General features: G+C 41.8%; 1 protein-coding gene across 1 annotated transcript in view; it reads left to right on the forward strand.

Annotated features, from left to right (window-relative positions):
• Positions 1-24115, forward strand: part of CFAP77 (cilia and flagella associated protein 77) — a 198171-nt gene that overhangs the window by 77146 nt on the left and 96910 nt on the right. The window contains exons 2-3 of the mRNA XM_063432487.1: positions 17827-17926; positions 18523-18751. Of these exons, the coding sequence (XP_063288557.1) occupies positions 17827-17926; positions 18523-18751 (329 nt within the window). The remainder of the gene's footprint in view (positions 1-17826; positions 17927-18522; positions 18752-24115) is intronic.

Raw genomic sequence — 24115 nt, forward strand, 5'->3', positions numbered from 1 at the left:
ATGCTACTTGCCCCCAAACATCTCATTTATGTCTAACTTTGGAAGTGTGTTGAATGTCTTGGTTTCTTCACCATCTTCAGGAATTTCTTTACCGTTTCCAGAAACAGCTCTCAATGAAAGTGGATTCTCATCCATCAAACATTTCATTTTTCGACCAACCTCTCTAAAAGTGAATTAGTACTGTACTCTACAGGGCTTTAGTGTCATCTTTATTTATGGAGATATCTACAGCTCCCATGCTGTTCTACAGCACCTATGTACCTGTGGTCAGGGTAACAGAACTACATATAAATAATAGCCAAGACAGATCAAGAAATCTAGAGAGAACAATTAATAACTGTGAAAAGTAAAAATTAAACTAACACAATGTGGCTAAAAGCTAAATTTCCCAAGGAACTCACGTTCGGGTGTTAGGGTTCCCTCTGCTTACCTTACCTCAGTCAAGTTTCCAGGTGCTACGGGCTCCCTCAGTGCCCCCTCTTGTAGCCAAATCCATCTGACTGTTAATAACGACTATGAATGATGCTTGCGATTTCCCTGAAGTCACACAAGGATATTTTCCTGCAGCTGAAAGATGAATGGATAAACTTACCTCAATCAAACACCATGCTATATAAGCTAAATCCTCTGATTCTTCCTTGTTCTACTGTATTTTGGTTTCTTGACCCATTGTACATGGTGTTTCGTTGTGTATATTGATATTTTACTTGGCTAGTTCATCATTGTACTTGTTCTCTGTGACCCTTGAATGGTTTGTGTAATCGAAAATGTACTTCCAGCTCTCTCGACTTCAGCTATCCCTTGAATACACTTTTGTACTTGTTAAAGGGATACTATTGTCACCAGAACAATTACAGCTTAATGTAGTTGTTCTGGTGTCTATAGCCTGTCCCTGCAGTCATTTTAATGTAAACACTGCCTTTACATTGCTGCCTAGTAATTCCTCTAGGTGCCGTCAGTCAGAGGGCCACTAGAGGTGTTTCCTGGGTCATTCTGTGCATGGAGGTGCTGAACGTTCCTCATGGAGATGCATTAATTCAAGGAATATCTATGAAGAGATGCTGATTGGCGCAGTGCAGCATGCGCAATACCCTCTTGGTAATACATTATGACAGTATCTTAACGTTTCGCAATGAAAATAGTGCCTGGAGTCTACATGTGCAGCGTTTCACTATAAAACGCCAAATATACACAGATGAACTCCTATAGACTGTTAGCTCGTTTGAGCAGGGTCCTCTTCAACCTATCATTCCTGTAAGTTTTCTTGTAATTGTCCTATTTATAGTTAAATCCCCCCTCTCATAATATTGTAAAGTGCTACGGAATCTGTTGGCGCTATATAATTGGCAATAATAATAATTGACCCCTCTGCTTCTGAATGTATAACTCCACCTCTGGCAGAGTTATAGGAATTGGAATTCTGGCTGGCTAATGTCAATTCTGTGCAATGGTCAGCTAACATTTTCAACTAGTAAATAGTGATGGCCATGAGTTCTGCAATAGCGGGAGGCCCGTCGTCCGATCACAATAGAGCCTCTGAGCCAATTGGACAGCCAGTTAGGGGGCAAACCCTTGCTAAACAGTTTGCTCCATTACCGGGAAACTGATCAGTGATTTCCTGTCATCATAACCACTACAGCGAGCTGTGGTGGTTGTGATGCTTGAAGTGACCCTTTAAGGATGATGATGAGGAAAGAGAGGAGCAGACCTAAGCTGGAATTGACATCAGATTTTGAGACCGTGCGTGCCGCGATGGGACAGAAGAGAGACACAGTATACAGACATACTTACGTTGGTCAAACTGAGGCGAAGTCCAACCAAAAGAAACTTAATTGGCGCACATATATTTCAAAAAAGTTTTTATTATGAAACGACCTGGAACGATCGCTTTTTTAAAACTGAGTTTTGTCTTTTAAATATGGAACAATAATGTTTCCTTAGACTCTGTTCAACTTCCATTATACTTATGTGCATTAGGATTTGAAGAGTGGCTCGCATTCTCTCCTCTTTGTTCTACGCTCGTTTTCCCACGAACTAGTTTGTAATATTACCATTAAAATCATTTAATGAATTACAGGAGAGATATTTAATTTGGTTTAGCCTTTATCAAGGACTTTTAAATTAATGAAAGGCAATGGCGGGGAGAGACCGACGTACACCGCAAGGTCTTTGTGTTTTTGAAATGCCAGGATAATATTAAAGATATACCAAGATAATAATCAGCTATATATTTCAAAGCGAACAAACCAGATGTTTTAATTGGCGTCCAGGTTATATGGCAAATGAATGTCTATCTATCGCTTCCTGTTTAATAAAGTGTATTTAGAAAGTATTCCTTAAAGCCATATGTACCCCAAAATTTAATCTCAGACATTTTACCTCTCCTACGATCATCTTTTTGACCTGTAAGATTAGTTCTTGGGTACAGAGTAAATTTTGCATTCTAAAAGGCAACAGTTTACTTCCTTTTATAATTTTTTTTTTTTTTTTTTTTTTTTAAGCAAACACTTTTTAAATTTTTATAATATATAAAGAAAAATAACTTTTCGTATTGTTGATTATTTTTAGGATGAGTGTATTCAGAAAATAAAGATCTAATGTACATGGTGCTCGGTTATACATTCATGCTTCTCAAAAGTTAAAGCCGTGCCATGTGACAGTTATTTTTACCCCATCTGAAAACGTGTGCAATCTAATTTGTAAGACAATGATAGAGACAGGGTTTACTTTAAATTTTAAATTAAAATCGTATTTATAGGGTGAGGGATGGGGGTGTATATCATTTATTTATTTTTTATTCTCATTGAGAATCGAAGGATGGGGCATTATCTTTTAGTGCAAATTAGTGGAGAGAAAATGTTTTGACTGCACCCAAGATTATTTTCACCATAACCACTATGCTACGTTGTAGTGTTATTGTGCTTACAGTATCCCTGTAAAGGCTACGCTGAGTAAAATCAGTATGGAAAGTTATAACAGGCACTCCAGATGAGCCAAATGCCTCTTATCTGCCTCCGTCATTTGTTTTTCCTATCCTTGAATATTTGTATCTCATTCCTGGAATAATGAAACCGTAACCAATAAATCTCAGCTTCTCATGAGTCGCGCAGCGAGATCATGTAAATGCAAATTAGATCTTGATTTCTTGCTGTCTACTGCGGCGCAATAGATGGGTCTTGTTGGTGCCGTACCGCCAGGAAATCACAGAAAATCCGTAACACAACTCTAAAACTCATCACATGTGTTTTATTGTCCACACAAGACATTTGAGATTGAAACTTGATATTCACTATTATGCTTTGTATCCAGTACATTTTAGACTAAAATGACTCGACACAGCATCTTTGAGCATGTGTGGGTTGTTCTCTATGCAAGTAACGCGGCTTCAAAACTTAAAACAAAATAGCAAAGTTAGAAAAATCTCCAGTTCTGCAAAATTTCTTCTTTTTAATTTTTTTTTACATTCATCATAAACTACTGCAATGAAAAGCTATACTGTAAGCTGGGTCTGGATATGCACACTCAACATGTACGCTTTAACAGTTAATTGATTCAGCTCTACATACGTTCACGCAAAAGTTCAGCATGTTTCTTATCTTTACGCATGTTTATTATAATATAAAATTGTGCACGTTCTCTCGACTGCCCCAATTGTAAAGCTTGATATGATGCCAGAGGAATGCCGTTGGGGTACCTCTGGCTTGCATGTACCTATCTAATGTACAGCAAAAATATAAAATAAAAATAAATCTAAAAAAAACAAAACATCATAAATATTGAAATATCGCTGTAAAATTCAGTTATTGGAGGGAAGAAGATTTGCTCCTGTGTCTGCTGTTCCAGCTTGCAGGAGATTCAACGGGGAAAGTCCTTGTAAGGACTAGAGCTAATTCCCTCTGAGCAGGGCCGGCGCAAGGATTTTTGCCGCCCTAGGCAAAAGTAAAGTTTGCCGCCCCTCCCCCCCCCCCCCCGTGACATCACAATGCCCCACCCATATGACCTGCCATGTTAACTAACGCTAGTGCTGCAGTGCCGCCGTGTTTACATTAAAAGGCCTGCAGGGACAGGCTATAGACACCAGAACCACTACATTAAGCTGCAGTGGTTCTGGGGACTATAGTGTTTCTTTAATGTGAGGTAAATTAGAGATTAGTGCCACGAATAATATCCTAGATTGCCTACTTACAAGCAGATGAGGATGATGATGGGCTCTAGCTGCAGTCTGGCTCCACTGGTCTGGTGTAGAACAGGATCTCTGGAGGCTGTTTGTAACTGTGGTCACAAAAATCAATGTTCTGGGAGAACGGGAAGCAGCTCCATTTTTTTGGGGCCCTTTACACAGCTCAAGGTCTGGGTCCCAGGGTCCACCTTCATGTTCCACCAATGAGTTTGTTCACAGGGGGTGGAGTGTGTAGGGGATGTCCTGATATGTGTGTAAGGAATGCATTGTGTGAATCTGTGTTTGTATGTGTAAGGGCTGCAAGGTGTATTTCTGTGTATGTAAAGGATGAATTGTGTGAGTCTGTAAGGGGTGCTTTGAGTGTGTGTAAGGGGTGCTTTGAGTGTGTGTAAGGGGTGCTTTGAGTGTGTGTAAGGGGTGCATTGAGTGTGTGTAAGGAATGCATTGTGTCTTTCTGTGTGTGTAAGGGATGCATTGTGTGTAAGGGTTGCATTGCGTGTGTGTGTGTGTAATGCATTATGTGTTAATGCATTGTGTATCAATCTCTCCCCCCTCCCTTGTCACTCTCTTCTCCCACCCCTCCCTTGCTACTCTTATTCCCCCTCCCTCCCCTGTCACTCCCCCCTCCCTGTCAATTTCTCTCTCCCCGTCAATTCCCCTCCCTGTCAATGTCTTCCCCCCCTCCCTGTTAGTTTCTTCCCCCCACCTCCCTGTTAGTTTCTCCCCCCCCCTTGTTAGTTTCTCCCCCCTCCCTGTTAGTTTCTTCCCCCTCCCTGTTAGTTTCTTCCCCCACTCCCTGTTAGTTTCTTTTCCCCCCTCCCTGTTAGTTTCCTCCCCCTCTCCCTGTTAGTTTCTTTCCCCCCACCTACCTGTTAGTTTCTTTCCCCCCACTACCCTGTTAGTTTCTTTCCCCCCACCTCCCTGTTAGTTTCTTTCCCCCCACCTCCCTGTTAGTTTCTTTCCCCCCACCTCCCTGTTAGTTTCTTTCCCCCCACCTCCCTGTTAGTTTCTTTCCCCCTCCATCCCTCCCTGTTTCTTTCTTCCCCCTCCCTCCCTGTTTCTTTCTTCCCCCTCCCTCCCTGTTTCTTTCTTCCCCCTCCCTGCCTCTCTGTTTCTTTCTTCCCCCTCCCTCCCTCTCTGTTTCTTTCTTCCCCCTCCCTCCCTCTCTGTTTCTTTCTTCCCCCTCCCTCCCTCCCTCTCTGTTTCTTTCTTCCCCCTCCCTCCCTCTCTGTTTCTTTCTTCCCCCTCCCTCCCTCCCTCCCTGTTTCTTTCTTCCCCCTCCCTCCCTCCCCCCCTGTTTCTTTCTTCCCTCTCCCTGTTTCTTTCTTCCCCCTCCCTCCCTCCCTCCCTCCCTGTTTCTGTCTTCCCCCTCCCTCCCTCCCTGTTAATTTCTTCCCCCTCCATCCCTCCCTCCCTGTTTCTTTCTTCCCCCTCCCTCCCTCCCTGTTTCTTTCTTCCCCCTCCCTCCCCTACCTATGTTGTAGCGTGGCCGAGCTCTGTATGGTCCGTGGGTACAGGGAGCTTTTGATTCCTGTACCCGGCCGGACTAAAAGGAAGTGAACACTCAGTGTGCACTTCCTGTTAGTCCGGCCGGGTACAGGAGACAGATGCTCCCTGTACCCGCGGACCATACAGGGCTCGGCCACGCTACAGTGAGGGAGTGACAGGAGGGAGCGTTGAGCGCTTCCCTCCTGTCAGCCCCTCTCCTCATGCTGCGCCCGGGCGGTGCGCCCTCATGGACGCACCAGCCCGGGCAAAGCTGCAGCCGCCTGAGGCTCTCTGCAGAGCGCTCGGGCGGCTGCAGCATTAGGGGGGCCGGCGCTCCTGGCGGCACCCCTTCCCAAGGGGCGCCCTAGGCGGCTGCCTAGTCCGCCTTACAGGTAGCGCCAGCCCTGCCTCTGAGGTTCCAGAGTTCCCAGGACTGAGTGTCATCCAGTGTCTGGAGGTGTCTGCTGGAGTGCTTGGAGCCCTCTGGAAGCACTATGAGCATCTTTCAACAGAGGTACCCAGTCGGTGCCAGGCGATCCGTTACAGTTCCTTTTTTATTAAGAAACATGTTGCGAGAGTTTATATACTAAAATTAAATTGTGGTGACCTGAAAATTCAGGCTAGCATAGTCAAGCTATGATTATAGCCAAATTGGAGAATTGTTCCAAATCCATGAGTTTGGCCTACAGTTTGCAATTCGATTTTTGATCTAAAACATATTTTTTTTTCTTAGCAAATAAAGCCTTAACTCTATTGATCAAGGAGACATTTTTGTTTAAAATCCTAAATTTTACAAATCACTTTACTTTATTAATCTGAGTAGTGACCACTACATACCTTCCAACATCTCCCTTGTGTGTCTTTACTCCTTCCTCATGGCTCGTTTGATCAGGGCCTTCTTAAACTCTTGTCTCCATTCCATTCCATATGTAATTAATTGTTTTCAAATATCTCCACTTTATAATTGTAAAGCGCTGCATGTTGGTGCTATGTAAATGATAATATAATAATTTAAATGGACTAATATGGACTCTTTCATTTTCGGTGCGTCAGGGTGTGGTCAGGAGAGGGCTATTCTGAGAAATGTTAGTGCCTTACCCAACTAAAATGAAATTTAGAGCAAAAACAATGTATCTTATTAGTGCAGAGCGACTTCTAAACACATTTATTGTATTAAAAGACACATTTCTGTGAGTATTAATGCTGTGAAGCTCTAATCATTCAGACACACCAACAATATGGAGTTCCTAGTTAAAAAAGGACATTAGGACAGAAAAGAGGGACAGAGGGATTTGGGCCCGCAAATAGGGACTGTCCTTCCTAAATTGGGATGCTTGGGAGGTGTACCATTATACACATATTTAAATAGATAATATCTGTTTTACACCCCTGTCCTTCAGTGCAGCCATCTTAACTGCTTGTCACAAAATTGCATTAAATGACTCCTGATTGGTTCTAGCAGCCTTAGGAGGAGGGTTAAGGAGACATTTATTAATTAGTTTATGCAGTACACTGAATCTGTGATAACATATTTCGTAACTTAAAATGACTATCTCTAATACATTATTCAAAAGCTGACTCAAAAACACAAGTTACATGTAATTTTATTAACTATATCAAATAGTCCTGAAATAACTGTGACAAATGATGACAAATACACGTTAAATTAATCCTAGCACCCCAATAACCTGCTTCAGGTTATCTGCAGAAAATTCTACCTTATTTCTCCAAAGAAGATTCTGTGACTATATTTTACGAAGACTGATGTTTTTTTGTTGTTTTTTTTTCACCCTGAGCTTTGGTAGTTCACGAAAGATGACTAGCATATAGTGCCCCGGAAAATATACAAATTAGGGATTGGAAGATGGCACAAGCTAATTTTAATTAGAACAGAGAACATGAAATGAATGGCACATCGATGACATCGTAACGAGCTTTAATAAAGCTGTGTATTGTCAAACATACAGTATAGCTGGAGACAGCTGTCACTCTATTCCGTATTGTAGACAGGTAGACTAGTGACAGTCTATGTCACTGATGTTAAAGTGAGAAGAGGGAGGATGAGCACAGCCAATTAAAAATAGCTCCCTACTTTTCTTTTCTTTTTTACCATTCTTTCTTTCCTCTCCTTTTTTCGTTCTCCTTTTTGTACTTTTGCTTTGCTAACTTTGGCTGCTCAGGACTTATTTGTCTTGGCCTATACTTCTACCGTTTGTTGTATATTTGAAAAATTGTTGGAAAAAATATTTTGGGGAAAAAGTGCATATCTATCAGAAATCGGAAAAGTGGTTTGTATATCACGGAGGCAAGCTTGTCACCATATCAAATAATTTAGTCACATGTGCAGTCTAGAACGTTTCACTATACATATGTGAATTTGAAATTCACACATTTTTGTATTATGATGTAGTGCCTGTAAATTAGTTGATAACTTTGCACTACAGCCCCATTAGATGCAACACAATCCCATCAGCTTAAACCCAAATAAAAACATATGAGCAACATTTGTGTGTGGATAGGGAAAAAGGCTACTGCTTGTTTTTATTGTGAATACATTCTAATTAACATAAATATGTAAAGTGACGCTTGAAATCATATTTACATATGTAAATATATACCATTATTTACAGTTAACCCCCGTAACCGTTAAAAAAAGTTGCGTGATTTTTCTCATTAAATCATCACTTGCCACCAAACCAATATTAGGAACCCATCCAACAGTTAAACCTAACCAAAATGGTAAGCTCAAACTATCTTAAATCCCTTATATAGCTGATCATGAGATAATCCTGATTCCTCAAAACTTTCGGTCAAAAAAAATATCTTGCTATCGAAAGTTGCTTGTCTTCTGAGACGAATGGGTTCGTATTTACAATTTCACCAGTTGGCATAAAATCTACCAAACAAGACCACATAAGCTCAATAAAGAAAGCCATAGAAAAACACAATAGGAAAAGATCTACTAAATAAAAATGTCATGTATTATAAATGAATCCATGTATCAGTCCAGCCGTAGGTACGAGTCTAGATTGGAGTCTAGGGGTTTCCGTATGCAGATTTGTGGAGTCACACTCATTTAGGATGAGTCTTACTCAACAGTGGATAACATCAAAGTCTACGTGGTAGTCTTTAGAGGTTGATTCATTAAAGTTAAGTCAATCCATTATTAATCTTTTGGATTGAGAAGCCTGCAAAAGCTCTATCAATCTGGCCATTGAACCTCGCAAGCTATCTACATGAAAGGAATACTGTGTAGACCAGGACACCATCCCTGCATCTAGCATGGTTTTGGGACAATGCCAATCCCCTAAAGACCTCACCATGGAGATGATATGCTAAGACAGCAATGGACCTAATCCTACAGATCACACACAACTGAAACACACAGCAGTACACAAAGAGAGTTCATTTGAAAGACTAAATAAAGAGGCAATGATTGTCTTTCTTTGTTATCCAGTTAGTTTGGAAATCTTCAGCACATAAATGCCAGAACAGAGAATCTCCCATTGATCAATAAGAGATTATTAGTCATTCCCAGGGTGCCTTATGTACTCACCTCCCAGATGTTTAAAACATGGACTTCATTTGCAGGCCTCTTAATTCGTACTCATTTGATCTCATTCTTTGCGGGTAATACCGTTATACACCAACCATACTTGTGCAGTTTGCTAACTGATGCCTGTTTCTATCTAACACATTTTTATTATTTAAAACATAACAATCAATTAGTTACTTTATTTTATTTTTTTAAAGAGAATAGAAGGTAAGAAATCTATATCATTCTCAAAGTATATTTATTGAGTAACAATTTGTCCTACAAGAATGAAAAGAAAAGGAAACCCAGGTCCTTCCTATATGTTTTTTCATCTTAATTTTGTACATATGTATATACAGCCTAAGGCAGGGTCGAATTGTACTCCTTGCCCTTTAAGAATGTCCCTACCGATACTTTTGAATAATTTTGAACTAGCTCATTATCTAATTAAATAAAAACTGAATGAATTTGTTTATGCCTTTTTTGCAACAAAACACAAATTTGGCATAATATGAATAATATTTTAGGCATATATTTTTTTAAAGGAACACTCAAAACACCATAACTAGTATAGCGCCTGGTAGTGGCTATGATGCCATGAGTACCTTGGTGCTACCTTAGTGCAAGTAGTCAAACTGTTGCTAATGGTTTAGCAATTTACCTGGGCACTGCCAGCCAGGTGCCAGTCACCTCCTCAATGAGAATCGGCTAACACTCAAAGACAAAGAGCTGGATTTGCACACAAAAAATCTGTTTACAATATGGATTTTAAATATTCTTTATATATTTCAAATGTCCTATTTCATGTTTATGTTCAATTGTTTTTTAAGTAGGACTTGTGCCTACTTGACTTGTCAAGTTATGTGTTGACTAGGTTTTGATACCATGAACTGGATTATGAACTGGATTAGCCACTACACCTAATACACTAATGGATGGACATGAGTCACTCTTTGTTTCTTTCATCAAACCATCATATCTTATGGAAGGAGAGAACAGATGATCTTAAAAATAAATAATAGTTTTTGGTTTTTTAAACTATAAGTTCCCTTCCTTTCTGTGACCACTGTCCACCTCCCTTTGGTGCTATAAAAAAAAAAAGAACGTTATTTAGAGATTACTCACGTCATTTCCTCCTCTGCAGCCTTCCACTCCATCCATGCCTGCTGACGTCTTCCGCGATCTCATTCCAACACAGTGCTTGATATAGAGAAGCATCGATGGACGTGACATGCATGCACGGCCAAACTCTGCGCTTCTCCAGTCAAATGCTGTTAGGAACAGCATTTGTTTGTAGGACCGCGTTTCACCAGGAACCACCTCCATTGGCTATCAGGAAGACAGCCAATGGAGTTTTATTTAACCCTTCAATATAAACATTGCTGTTTCTACAAAATCTATGTCTTACATTAAAGGGTTAAAATAAGGAGACCACTGCACCAAGACCACTTCACGGAGATAAAAATTCAATGGAAGAATATATAGCATGTAGCCATGGTAATTAGAGAATGTCTACGCTCACCTCTAGAATGACATTGATGATAGGGCTGATCATAATAACACCTTCTGATTAGAGTTAACAATTTAATCTTCAGCATTTGCCGGAATCATAAGACGTCCTCATTTTCTAGGTATTCTCTTTCAGTTCCATTTTCTTCTTAGTGCAATCTATCCTACGGAAATGGAAAGAAAAGAAAAAAAAAACTTCAGGGCCCAAGGGAAATCTTACAGGAAAGACAAATTTAATTAATGACTTTTGTCTCAGAGGACGCTGGGCAATTTCCATTATGTGAATATAACTGTAGAATACACAGTCAGTTTGCCAAAATACAAATGGAATCAATGTTTAACTTTGCAGTATTGTTGCTATCGAGGTTATTCATTGTAGCACTTGTGTATAGACCATACTCTATCTACAAAATTTCAATTGCACCTGGCTTAAAGGACTGATTTTCACAGTGAGAAGACGCTAGCGTCCATAGGAAAGCATTGAGAATGCTTTCCTATGGACTGGCTGAATGCGCGTGCGGCTCTTGCCGCGCATTCAGCTGATGACGTCGGTAGGAGGAGGAGAGCCCCCAGCGCCGACGGAGCCCGGCGCTGGAGAAAGGTGAGTTTTTAACTAGCCCGGCGGGAGTGGGACCCTGATGGTGGGGGCACCCTCAGGGCACTATAGTGCCAGGAAAATGAGTTTGTTTTCCTGGCACTATAGTGGTACTTAAAAAAAAAAAAAAATCAAAATATGTCTTAACTGCTCTTTTAGGAGGGAGAAGTTGAGTCAGCTTCATCAATACACTGCTAATCACCATAATTTCAAATTCCTTTTTTGGGGATGGGGGGAGGAACAGAAAATGGTCGTAATCATCTGCCTCCCTCTAGATACATCAGAAACCAAGTGTCAGGCATGTACGTCATTTGATCTACTCATTTGCTGATTATTTCCCTGTGACAGTGCACAGGTTTAATTGAATTCCTCTTTCTTTCAGGCTTCCATTGCTTTGCTTCGCCATCCATCCCATTGCTCTCCTTCCCAGACGCTTCCATTTCTCATCCTTCCACATTATGGTTCTCTGTCTGTACTATTGCTCTCCTCCCTTTCATCTCTTTCTGCCTGCTTCTTGTTATTTCCCCTCTCATTTCCCTGCTCCCCATCTTCTCGTGCTCCTTCACTTTTGCTGTTGCCTCTCCAAGCTCTCTCCGGGTGTCTAGTTGGGGAGTAAATTATGTCTGCCTTTTCTAGTTCCAAAATGCAAGAAGATCCAAGCACTCAAAAAAGCATTTTGTGTAGATATTTTTTTAGGAACTTAAAGGCCTAAGGCTTTCTTAATCTGCAGTTCCTAATAAAGTATGCACAAAAAACATTTTTGAGGGCCTGGTCTTCTTCTATTTCACAAGCTTGGGGCATGCCAGCCCCTTGTTCTAGAGCACCTATCTAGAGCAGTTCTCCGTCATGTTGGAACCAGGAGTGTTTTGCTACATATTCTAGTGCCAAAGACAGGCATCCATTGCCCAAACTGAAGCTGTCTCTGCTGCTGGAGAAGGGATGTTTACATGCATGTTGGCCCTATTGGTTCCTCGCTCAAACTAATTTTAACCAGAGGTTGATGGGTCCCTTTGAGATACAAACCAATTCAAAATGGCACTGCCTGCTGCTTTTATAGCTAGGCTACTGTTTAAATCCATAAACATGCCAAATTAGTTATATGAATGCATATCATTGATGCGATTTGTGTTTATATATGGGCACTGCAGACCCTTGATGTAGGAATACACACATAGGTGTCATGCATCAAGCCTCTTGAGCAAGTTAATGGAGATTGACGTACCTGCTTTTTAAATTTCCATCTCCCAATAACGAGAAATGTTTAATGTAACTTAAATTTGCCATTTTTCTACTTTATTCAAACAAAATGAAGCATGTAAGAGAAAAGAAACAGACACCATCTGTGGATATCGCAAATGACCTTAGGCCCATCAAATACATGATCTAAGAGCTGGCTGATATAGATTGTGGGAAGGGAAACAAGGAATGAAAAGGGATGGCAAAACCAAACTAAAACATATATATATATATATATATATATATATTTTAATTCTTAATTTTTCTTTTGCGTACGTTTACAAACAGGCTTGTAGCGCCATGACAGCGAGTACAAACTATACATTTGCATACAATATCATGGCAGAGTTATCAGCACATTTCAATTTTTTTTTTATAAAATGACACTCTCGGGGTACCTGAGTAACATTTATATGGCTTAATTAATCTATACATGCATAGGTAAGTGAGTGTTACGACGTTAATGAGTTTACTGACTATGTAAGCCAACATCAGATGCACGCTAGTGATTACTGTAAATACACATTATTATTTTATCCAGCTAAACACAACATTACCATTTGAGCAGTTGATGACTGATTATAATACATTTCTGAGTGCTAGTAGTTAAGCTCTTCTTAGGCTGACTAAAATAATCAGCTGACCTCTTATTTGGCTGCCTGAGCTTTGAGAGAGTGGTTGCAAATTATGTTAGCCTTGAACTAGAACATGAGTGGCTATAATAGACATTAAAGCACTTGCTGGGGGAGGGTGTCCCAAGTCCTGTTCTATATCCCAGCTGGTAGCCGGTTGCGGGCAGTTGCGATCCCTCACCCTATGCCGCTGGTATGCTTCAGGGAATAGTCCACACTCCGACCCAGCGTGATGATTTGCGGCAGACACCAACCCCTCGGTTTCTCGCCATGCGGTTTATTCCAGGCTTGGGTGAGGGCTGAATTCTTGCTGTTCTGGCAGCTGGCGTGGTTGCGAGCGGTGGACAGCCCCGAACAGGCTGTGGCTTGCGGTCTGCGTTGGTCGGAGGTCGCTGGTGCCGCTGCGTGGTGAGTGGGTTGAGTTTGCCTGGCAGTCCCGCTCCGTGATGTGTGAGGGTAAGTGTTGGTGCTTGCGGGGTTTGTCTTTGCTTCCCACCATTTTGGTCTCCGGCCTAGTCTCTGTCTGAAGGCTGCTCTGGGGGCGCGGATTGGGTAGCTACATAGGCGGCGCCGGGTGGCAGGGCGAATCCATGCCGCCATCCCCTTCACCATTAGCTGGAAAGACCGACCCTTGAGGCGATATTTTGTCCATAAGTTGGTGCAAAGCCGATGAAAAAATTCAAGGGTAAGTTTAGGCGGTTTAATAAGGGGGCGTCTTGTTGCGGGTCTCGCTCGAGCCGCCATATTGCTTGGGCCCTGACAGGCTTGGTTGATCGCTGATTTTGTCGCTTGATGAAGCCAAGTGGTGGGGGTAATCGTCCCCAACGAGGATCGGGATATCCCCCGCCGGTCCAGAGGGGGGGGCAGCGGGGCAGTGTCTGCTTCTTGCTTACAAGTGGGGCCTGTGCCGGGAGATCGTCCGCTTCCCCCATGCCTCAGGCTCCACTTCTGTGTAGGCCGCGTGGCCGGTTCAGCCTTTTGCATTGCTTGTCGGTTTGTGACCGGCATCGTTCCGTTCCATTTGTTGTGCTGCATATTTCTATGGGCTCCGTGTGCTGCTGGCAGTATTTGTTCATTCAGAATCATCGTTATTGTGCCCGTTAGTGCAGGAGCTTGCAGGGAACACGTCCGGCCATCTTGGCTGTCCTATATATATTTTTTTTAAACCACAAATTTCACATTATAAATGCTGTAGCTGGATCTGCGTATCAATCATAAGTATGTAAATGGTGTAACAATTGACAAGAATTAGGTTGTAGGACCATTGTATAGTCCAAAGGGATACAATAAAAGGGAACAGCAGCATAACTAGTAGACATTTCGGGCAATTCAGACATTCAGAGACTTCCGAATTGCTGAATTGCCGTAGTTCTAAATTGCCCAATTTCCGAAGTGTCGAAGTTCCAAAGCACAGTATTGCCGAAGTACTAATATGCCTTCCCAGTGGAAGATTGAAGAATGTTACACTGTATACAAGTTTAAATAAAAAGTATACAAACATAGCCAGGATTCAGCTGTAAGCATTTGCAACACTTACAACAATCAAGTAACACACATTCATATCAAATGTAAGTTACTTAGCCAGTCAATTAAATGACAGGAATGAATAAGTAGATAACTCCCTAATTCCCAAGGTATTAGGGAGCTATGTACCTAAAGGCTGAAAGACCTAAATTGATCTTTCAGCCAAATTTACTAATACTAAGTAAAGATTACTTAGTATTAGTAAATTATGCCCCTACTCGCTTTACCGGGAGTAGGGGCATCTCTTGTAAACCTATTGCCCTTCCCCACCCCTGAATGGTGGGTGGGGGCCCTAAATTAGAATAAGGGGGGAACTATTGTCCTCCCCCCAAGCCCCCACCCCTGAGCGCCGGGTGGGGGCCCTAAATTAGAATAAGGGGGGGACCTATTGTCCTCCCCCCGGCCCCACCCCTGAGCAGCGGGTGGGGGACCTATAACTAGGTACCTGTAAAAAAAAATTAATAAAACTTACCATTTGATGTCTTCTTTTTTCAGCCCCAAGAAAGGGCAAATAAAAACCATAATAACCGTTGCAATAAAAAAAAAAAACCAGAGCGCAACAAAATAATCCATGTTCACCCATGGAGGGCTCCGCGCAGACTGAGCTCTGCAGGGCGGGGGAAGGCTTATAAAGCCTTGTCCCGCCCTGCAATTAGGCTCAAAGCACTCTGTTTGGTTGGTTTAAGCCATCCAATCAGAGTGCTCTAATAGGTAAATGAAGAGACTGACAGGTAAGTCTCTACATTTACCTGTCACAGCACTCTGAAATGCAGCCAATTAGAGTGCTCTGTGTCATTTTACACAGCCTGGGAAAGTTCTTTGGAATTTTCCCACGCTGTGTAATTTGACTCATAATTCTCTGATTTGATACTTTTATCCACCAATCAGAGTGTTGTTATGAGTCAACACAGGCAGCGGTACATGGTCGTCGAACGCCTGGAACTATTTACGGCTGCGCAAGTCCACGAACCCAGGCTGAGTTTGTACCGCTGCCCGTTCTACTTCCCGGCCACCTAGATAAACGATGTTCGGGAGTTATGAAATACCGATGGTGGGGAGCATTCGCTACCTAAAAGCCAGGGGGAGCGTTCGTCAGTGTTCACACAGGAATCCCCGAAAGCTGACCGTCCACCACCCTCATTCTCATGCAACTGTTTTGGGCTATCGCCTCGTGACTGGTCGGTCAGAACTTTCCCCGAATGGCGATTCCGTTCTACTGAACAGATCTGAGCGCTTTTTGGATATGTTGGGCACTCAGATCAGAGCTATTCAGAGATATACAAATTGTGTGGTTCCTGTGAATTATGTTTTAGGGTAATATATGATAATATAATAATGGAATTGCTTAAGTTATCAAAGATTTATGACAAGTCAGTCAGTGGGAGAGTAGAGGTGTTTTTAAAACATGTTGTATGGTAGTGTAGGATGCATAGTATGCATGACGCCTACAATGGCAGTCTTTGTAGTCCTACTAAATAAAGCAGATTGTGGGTGCAGTGGCTAGCGCAAGGTTGGCCAAAATGTGGATCCCCATATGTCACACAACTCCTACAATGCAATGTTAGCTGAGGATTTACCATTTACCCATCCTTGCAGGTGCGTATTTGTGAGCAGTGTTTGTGCATTTGAATGTAAGCATGTTTTGTATAGAATATGTGTGTGCATGTAGTGGGTAATTGTATGCACTGTTGCCACTGGAATAGTAGTGTACTTGTGTGTAGTGTCTTTGTTTAAATGCAGGGGTGTGTTTGTATTTAGTGTTGGCTTTTAAATGCAGGGGCTTTTTTGGGGGTCCTGCTGCTGGAATCCTGGTCGTACATTTTGTACGACACTTTAGGAACAAGTGTAATTGCCACTTTAAGACTTGAAGTTGGAGGAATCGTATCCTGTTTTATAGAATTTTGGTCTGAAAGGAAGTGAGAGATGAAAGAGGGCTGGAAGGTTCTGTAGTATTTGGTGGTGAAGTCACCCAGGCTTGGGCTTTTATAGGGGTCTGTGTTATGGCTAAGGAGAGCTCTTCTGGAGAATAAGGGCCATCAAAGATTCTTGTCTCATTTAGGGGAAATGCATACCTCCCAAGATTTCAAATGGATGAAGAGGGCACTTTATGTTTAGGGGTGTGAGTGAGAGGGTGGCCAGGGGCGAGAAATTCTAGGTAACTTACTAGTAACAATTTATGCAACTAAAATGTAAGCTAGAACAAGAACAATGTATCTTATTTACACAGACTGATTAAACAATTTAAATACACATTATTGGGAGTATTATTGCTGTGGAGCTCTGTTATACACTCAGACACACCAACAATATGGAGCTCCTACAAAGTGTGACATTAGGATAGAAAAGAAGGACAGAGAGATGTGGATCCAAAATAGGGACTGTCCCTCCTAACAGGGACACTTGGGAGGTATGGAAATGTGTTCCAAATATGTTTCCTTAAAGGGATACTCCAGGCACCCAGACCACTTTTGCCCATTGGAGTGGTCTGGGTGCCAACTCCCACAACCCTTAACCCTGCAAGTGTAATTATTGCAGTTTTCATAAACTGCAATATTTACCTTGCAGGGTTACGTCCTCCTCTAGTGGCTGTCTATCAGACAGCTATCAGACAGCCACTAAAGGGAATTCTATGTTCTTAGAACACGAAAAGTGTTTTAGGAAACACTGGACATCCTCACACCAAGTGAGCACCTCCAGCATCGCCGAAATCCCCGTAGGAAAGCATTGAATAATACTTTCCTATGGGAAGGTCTCATTAGGTTTACCTCGCCGGCTGACGTCGGTGGGGGAGGAGAGTAGGCAGAGCCTGACCAGCGCCAAGGGACATCGGCGCAGGACTCCAGTAAGTTGCTGAAGGGGTTTTAACCCCTCCAGAAACTTGGGGTGGGAGGGAGAGGGGCACTACAGGGTCCTGCAGTGCCAGGAAAATGAATATGTTTTCCTGGCACTGGAGAATCCCTTTAAATAAGGAAGTATATCCTCAGATGAGAGCTTGTCTGCAAGATTTGAATGATAATATTGTCAACTAAACATGCCTTTTATGTTTATATAAGTTTATTTATAGCTCTTGACAACAGCCTTCCTTTAGGTAAAATTGTTCATCTTTATTTGGTGTATGTCTTGACAGGCTGAACTTGGAAAGATTAAGAAAAGATGCTTCACGTTACCAGGCTCAGATTTCACCTATGGACTGAACAGCTTTTTAAAAGAAGGCGGAGTAGCTGCAGGTAAATATTGTCACTGTTTACAATGGTGTTTAGTCACTGAATGACCCTCAGTGAATGTAATATGCACAGAACCGATTTTAGCCATGAAGTACTACCCTGCAATGGTAGGCGAAGAGGTGGTCAGATTTCAGGGTGCTTGGTCTGGAAGTGTCTGCTAATAGAAGGAAACACCCATATTAGGGTGATAATCATACTGATGAAGGCTAGAGAACAGTAAGACTATAGTGATTGGCTGTGGGGCGGAGTTATGACCAGTCCAGCATACACTGATCTTTCATTGGCTGAACTGTGTACATACACTGATTTTGAGGAAGACATTATCTGAAAATGACAGGCGTGACTAAAGGGGCAGGTTTATACTTCAAAGTGCTTTTTTGGTGAAATTTACAAAACATAAATTAGGCCAAAAGCCACCAAATGCCCTTAAGTTGTGTTATTGCCCAGTGTGTACCTAAAGCCTTTATTCACCAGGGCCCAACTTATGTCCATGACATTAGCTTGGTATCCCATTCTTTAATGGGTGTCCCATGTAGAGAATAGATGTATAATAAACAATATGTTTCTGTCACTGACCCCTGTTTTCTCCTCTTCAATAGCAATAGGTCAATGGCAGACTATGGACCCCAGAGCTCCAGCTCAACAAAGGAAACTACAACCCCACTATGTAGCCCTAAACCGCGAAGCTGTGAAATCTGGCCTGGTCACAGCTGCTGAACATCAAGCATACCGTAACACCCATGAGATCTGGCGTCCAGTCTACAAAGGGCATCTTCACCATCCTACTATGACGTTCCCCCCTGGAACAACCTTCGGAATAAGCACACGGTAAGGACATACACACACACTGTGGGCCCTGTAGATCTTGACATCATCAATTGTTATTAATGACTATTTATTAAGGAGCTATCATGGAATATGAACATTTCATATGTTCCAGCATGTATCCTATATGTTGTTTTTTAAGTTGTTATCCTGGATGTGGTGGGATCTGAGTAACTTGTCAAACTGTTCTGAAATTGTTTAACATCTTGGCATGCACGGCACCAGGGGACTCCTGGCACCATAACCACTACAGCTAGAGTGTCCCTTTAGCTGGACTAAAAAGTACAATTTAAACAGCTATGACCAATGCAACATTTCAAAATAGCATATGTTAATACATGCTACTTATTTACAAAAGTTAGTTTATTTAATGATAGATGCCCTAAAGGTGAAGGCATTTAATCTAGCAAGTAAAACCATTTTTTTTAGTACGATATGTCTAGGCGAGTTTTAAAACGTAAATAAAGCCCTTTTTTGTTCTAGTACTTATCTAAAGTTTTTTTTTTTAATTCAGCTTCATCATAAAATAAGCATATTTTTTTATTCTTTATTTTTGTTAGTGCAGTGTAACAAAATTAAAGGTTTTGAACAGGCATGAAGTAGGTTGAAGCATAAAGTGCATCATAGATAGCTTTTACAGTGCAACATTTTTATAAACATCAGGAAATAGCAAACTGGGTTTCCCTGGGGTAAAAGGTGTACCATAAGTGCTTTAAACAGAGGTATAGAAAACCCAAGTAAAACCAGTGGAGTATTGTGAATGCTTGCTAACTCATATAGGTAAGAGTTGGGTTCTTAACTGACATTCAATTACAAATTAGCATGGGTCTTGAAACCCGCTGAGCGGGTTTAGGATGTAACAGAGGTTGATTGGGAACAGGGTAGATTGCCCCATCTAGTAAAATGAGACAATGATTGTATGAGCAGTGGAGATTGAGATAGGAAGTAGTACCTTGTGCATGGATGCCCCTAACCATGGGGTTTGCGGGGTGGGGTGGGACGCCAAATATCTACCGGCTGTAGGCTGGGTGAACGTACCCCCAACCCTTTAGTGGGCTTCACATCCAGTTTTAGAGTTCTCTAACAGGTTAAAAAAAGCAAAGGAAAGCATAAAACAAATGTTAAAGGACACACAATTGCACACAATGACAGTTAAGAATGTCAAGGCTGCCATTCGCCTATGAACAAGTGGGAGTGCGGGCTGACTGTGGATTGACTCCCGTGACAGTCATGTGTTTGGGTCCAGTGAGCCTTTGGCTCTCAGAGCAAACGGCACAATGTTGGCAGGGTCCCAGGTGGTTGTAGGGGTCATGCTTGTTTCTTCGGTGTATTCCACTAGTCCCAGTGTTGCCAGGAAGATGGGTGCTTGTGCCACCGATGTTAGCGTATGGGTAACTCCATTGTGGGTTGCAAACATGGGTGTTTTGCTCTTCAAGGGCAGCATAATTGTGTTTTTGTCCTGTGAGGACATGCAGCAGATAATTACATCCCTAGTCTGGGTAGACACTTTATAGGAGCCTTGTATTCTGTAAACTCCATCGGTGGTCACTCTTTTGGCTGCTGAGGTAGGATGTTTGCCAGTAACCTCCGAGTGTAGTGCGGAGCTCTTCCGCCGTAACTGTAGCAGGGATGCCACGGACCTTTATGTGTTTGTGGCGCTGCCTGTCCTCCAGTGCGCTCATTCGGTGAGACCGGGCGGTCTTGTGACACTGACGAAAATAAACATATTTTTAAAATTAAATATAAAAAAAAAAAATGACTGTCATTATAAATTTATGTCATATAATTTCAGTCTAACATCACATCTGCTTTCTAAAAAGGCATAGACAGGGCATCTAATGCAAATTAACCTAAATTTCCTAAATATTCTTTTTTTTTTCACATTAGGTGAAAAATTTCCGAACTGGGTCCTCAATGAGGGTTTATCTCTAAGTTGATATGATTTTTTTTTTTTTAGGAAAAGTAGGAGTTTCGGGCAAAGTAAGGCAATGTGCATTGAGATTTAAAAAAAAACAAAAAAACATTAACATGGATTATTGAAAATGGTAGTACCCAGTTCTTAGGTTAAGTTGGCGGATATAACCTAATTTTATACACTTATGCTTATTACGTGACAAAACCACATACATCTGTTGTTAACTGTAAATAAATAAAATGAAAAAAGTTAAATTTGACATTTCATCTTTAAAGTGAAAATTTCAAAATACTTCTCATCTCCAACAGTGTTAAGCTCTAGACATTTATGTATGGAATTTTAAAGGCTTCCAGCCATCAAAACACACAGACATCTTGATAAATTCGAGTCTACAAAGTGTTCTGTGTCTGGAAATAGCCTTAGTTTGTACTGTACCTGCAGTTTTCCAAATTGTAATAATTTTCTTTTCCAAACCTCAATCTTCAAGTTTACAAAAGGTCTACAGGTCTAAGTGAACCAAATAACAATCACTATTACCTTCAAAACATGGTTGTGGACTTCAGCTAAGCACCAGTGTAGGTGGGTGGTTTCATGTTAAAGGGTAAAAAACTGAAGAAGACATTTCAAACTTTAAATGGACTAAGCTTGATCACACAGAGAAAAAAAACAAAAACAAGAAATCGTAGTTCGCAACAACTGCAAGCTGAGCACTAGCTGTAAATAGTTGCTAAAAATTGGCTGGAGAAATTGGAACAGCGGGGGTAAAATCAGAAAGGCTAAAATAACATAGTGAGAGAGACTTCAAATTTAGCAGCCAAGCAGCCATATTCAGTAGTCATTCCAGAGATCAAACTATAAATTATGAAAAAGTTACAGTAGCCCAGTAGGGAACTTGTATCCTCAACTATTATTTGTTTCTCCAAACTCAGATTTAAAGATCATCCAAGTAAATGTTGGCCAATTTACTCAAATCCATGCTGAGCTGAGCTCACATTGACTTCAATGAAGAGTCAGTGTAGTAGCTTAATGTAGAGGAGAATAGAACTGTGGCCAAATTGCTTGCCAGAAGTTAAGATGGCGGCACTTATTGTCATATGTATAGCGTGTTTTTTCTATAGAATTTTAATGTGGTAATGTTTGTACATGCTTGGGATCTTGGTGAGTTTGTCTCAGAGACAGCTAAGTATGTAGCACTCTCGGTCAATTACCCCCTCACCCCACAACCTCAGCCTAACCCCCCTCAACTCAGGAGGAACCTTAATTATATTGACCTCCAGCTGAAATTGATTCACAACTGCTATCCATCTCTTCCCTCTCCTGTCCCTCACTGGCCATCTCCACATATAACACTACCCTCACCTCTGCCTTGAACACTGCAGCCCCACTCCAAACATGCACCTCAAGGAGGACACGCCCCCAACCTTTGCATACTAAATCAACACGCTACCTGCAAAGATGCTCCCGTTGTGCTGAACGCTCCTGAAGGAAGTCCCGCACCCAGGCAGACTTTCTCAATTATAGATTCATATTGTGTTCATACAGCGCAGCCCTTGCCCTCGCCAAACAGTCATACTTTTCCTCTCTCATTAGTTCATGCTCCCGCAATCCCAGACGTCTCTTTGATACCTTTAATTATTTTCTCCTCCCTGCTGTGGCCACCCTCCAAACTAAACTACAATGTGTGCTGGCACTCAATCACGTCCTAGGTGCAGGTATTCGAGGTTAACCCCGTTAAAGCCTCATAATCTCAATAAACAAATAAACATGAATACCGCACTCAAGTCATATATATGACACGTATCAATGACAACGTTAGTAATAATGCAATCAATTTATTGTTCCCTTAACCAATTGGTGAAAAATATATAAATAATTACAATTGTCTAATTTAATCGTATGTACAGTTGTATTCATTTCATCATATGTACAGCTGCTATTTACAGAAAATATTATTTACAAAACCCTCCATAAACACTGTTCTCTTTTAAATGATATTAAATTCATTATCTGAGTATATATACACAAAGCTGGTGATGATCCTACAGATGATATAAAGGCAAGATGTCTAGCCAGCGAACAGGTGTAGCTGCCTATATAAAGTCATAAAGAAATTTTTTAAAAAAATTTACAAAAATAAAACCGGTAAAAAATTAAAAAAAGAAAAAAGGAAAAAACAGAAAAATAAAAATAGAAATAAAGAATAAAAAATGAAAAACATATAATCCTTGTGTGTAACAGTCCAGAAAAAATAGTGCACTGTAATGTCAGTATATGGGTGGATCTCACCAGTTGAATATCCTCTTTGCATGAAGAGCTGAAGGGTTTTCTAGTGATGATGTAGTCAGAAGTTGAAGAGGGTGAAGGAGGGGAATTCGTTCCAGCAGGCTATCAAGGTGAACCTTCCTCTTTGGTGGAATAATCCTGCTGCAACACCGTCCAATAGAAAGATCACCTCACCGGCACCCGGTGTATATACATATGGTCAGAGTCACAGGCCAGGGCCGTCTTTAACACAGGGCAAAAGGGGCAGCTGCCCCGGGCCCAGTTACTCCTGGGGTGCCCAAAGCAACTGCCCTGTGGGCCCACAACAATTTGGAGGGGCCTATCAGGTGGCCCATGCAAACCACCCCACTCAATGCCCCTGCCCTGCTTTCCCCCACTTACTGCTTATCTTCTCTGTGCCCCCACTTACTGCTTATCTTCTCTATGCCCCCACTCTCGGGCCCTGCCCTGCTTTCCCCCACTTACTGCTTATCTTCTCTGTGCCCCCACTTACTGCCTATCTTCTCTGTGCCCCCACTTACTGCTTATCTTCTCTATGCCCCCACTCTCTGGCCCTGCCCTGCCTTCCCCACTTACCTCTTCTCTTCTCTCTGCCCCTGCCCTGCCTTCCCCCACTCACTTCTTCTCTTCTCTATGCCCCCCACTCTCTGGCCCTGCCCTGCCTTCCCCACTTACCTCTTCTCTTCTCTGTGCCCCCACTCTCTGCCCCTGCCCTGCCTTCCCCCACTCACTTCTTCTTTTCTCTATGCCCCCCACATACACCAACTCACAGTTGCACACCTGCATTTAAAAGTCAACAATACATACAAACACGCACCACTGCATTCAAACGCAAACACTACACACAAGTACACCTCTGCATTCCAATTGTAATAGTACATACAAATACACCTCTACATGCACACATACACTCTATACAATAACAGGCTTACATTCAAATGCACAAACACTGCACACAAATACAACCCTAAAAAGATGGGCAAAGTATAGATCCCCAGCTGGCATAGCATTGTGGGAGTTGTATGACAGATGGGGATGTATCTTTTCGCCACTCTTGTGCTAGAGGGGGAGGCCCAAACAAATTTCTTGTACCAGGGCTTCTCTGCATTAGTTCTGCCACTGGGTTGGAGTGTAAGGCATGATTGCATGCCAGGAAGTGGGAGGGCAGC

The sequence above is a fragment of the Pelobates fuscus genome, chromosome 9 (genome assembly GCF_036172605.1).
Source record: "Pelobates fuscus isolate aPelFus1 chromosome 9, aPelFus1.pri, whole genome shotgun sequence".
Classification (NCBI taxonomy): domain Eukaryota; kingdom Metazoa; phylum Chordata; class Amphibia; order Anura; family Pelobatidae; genus Pelobates; species Pelobates fuscus.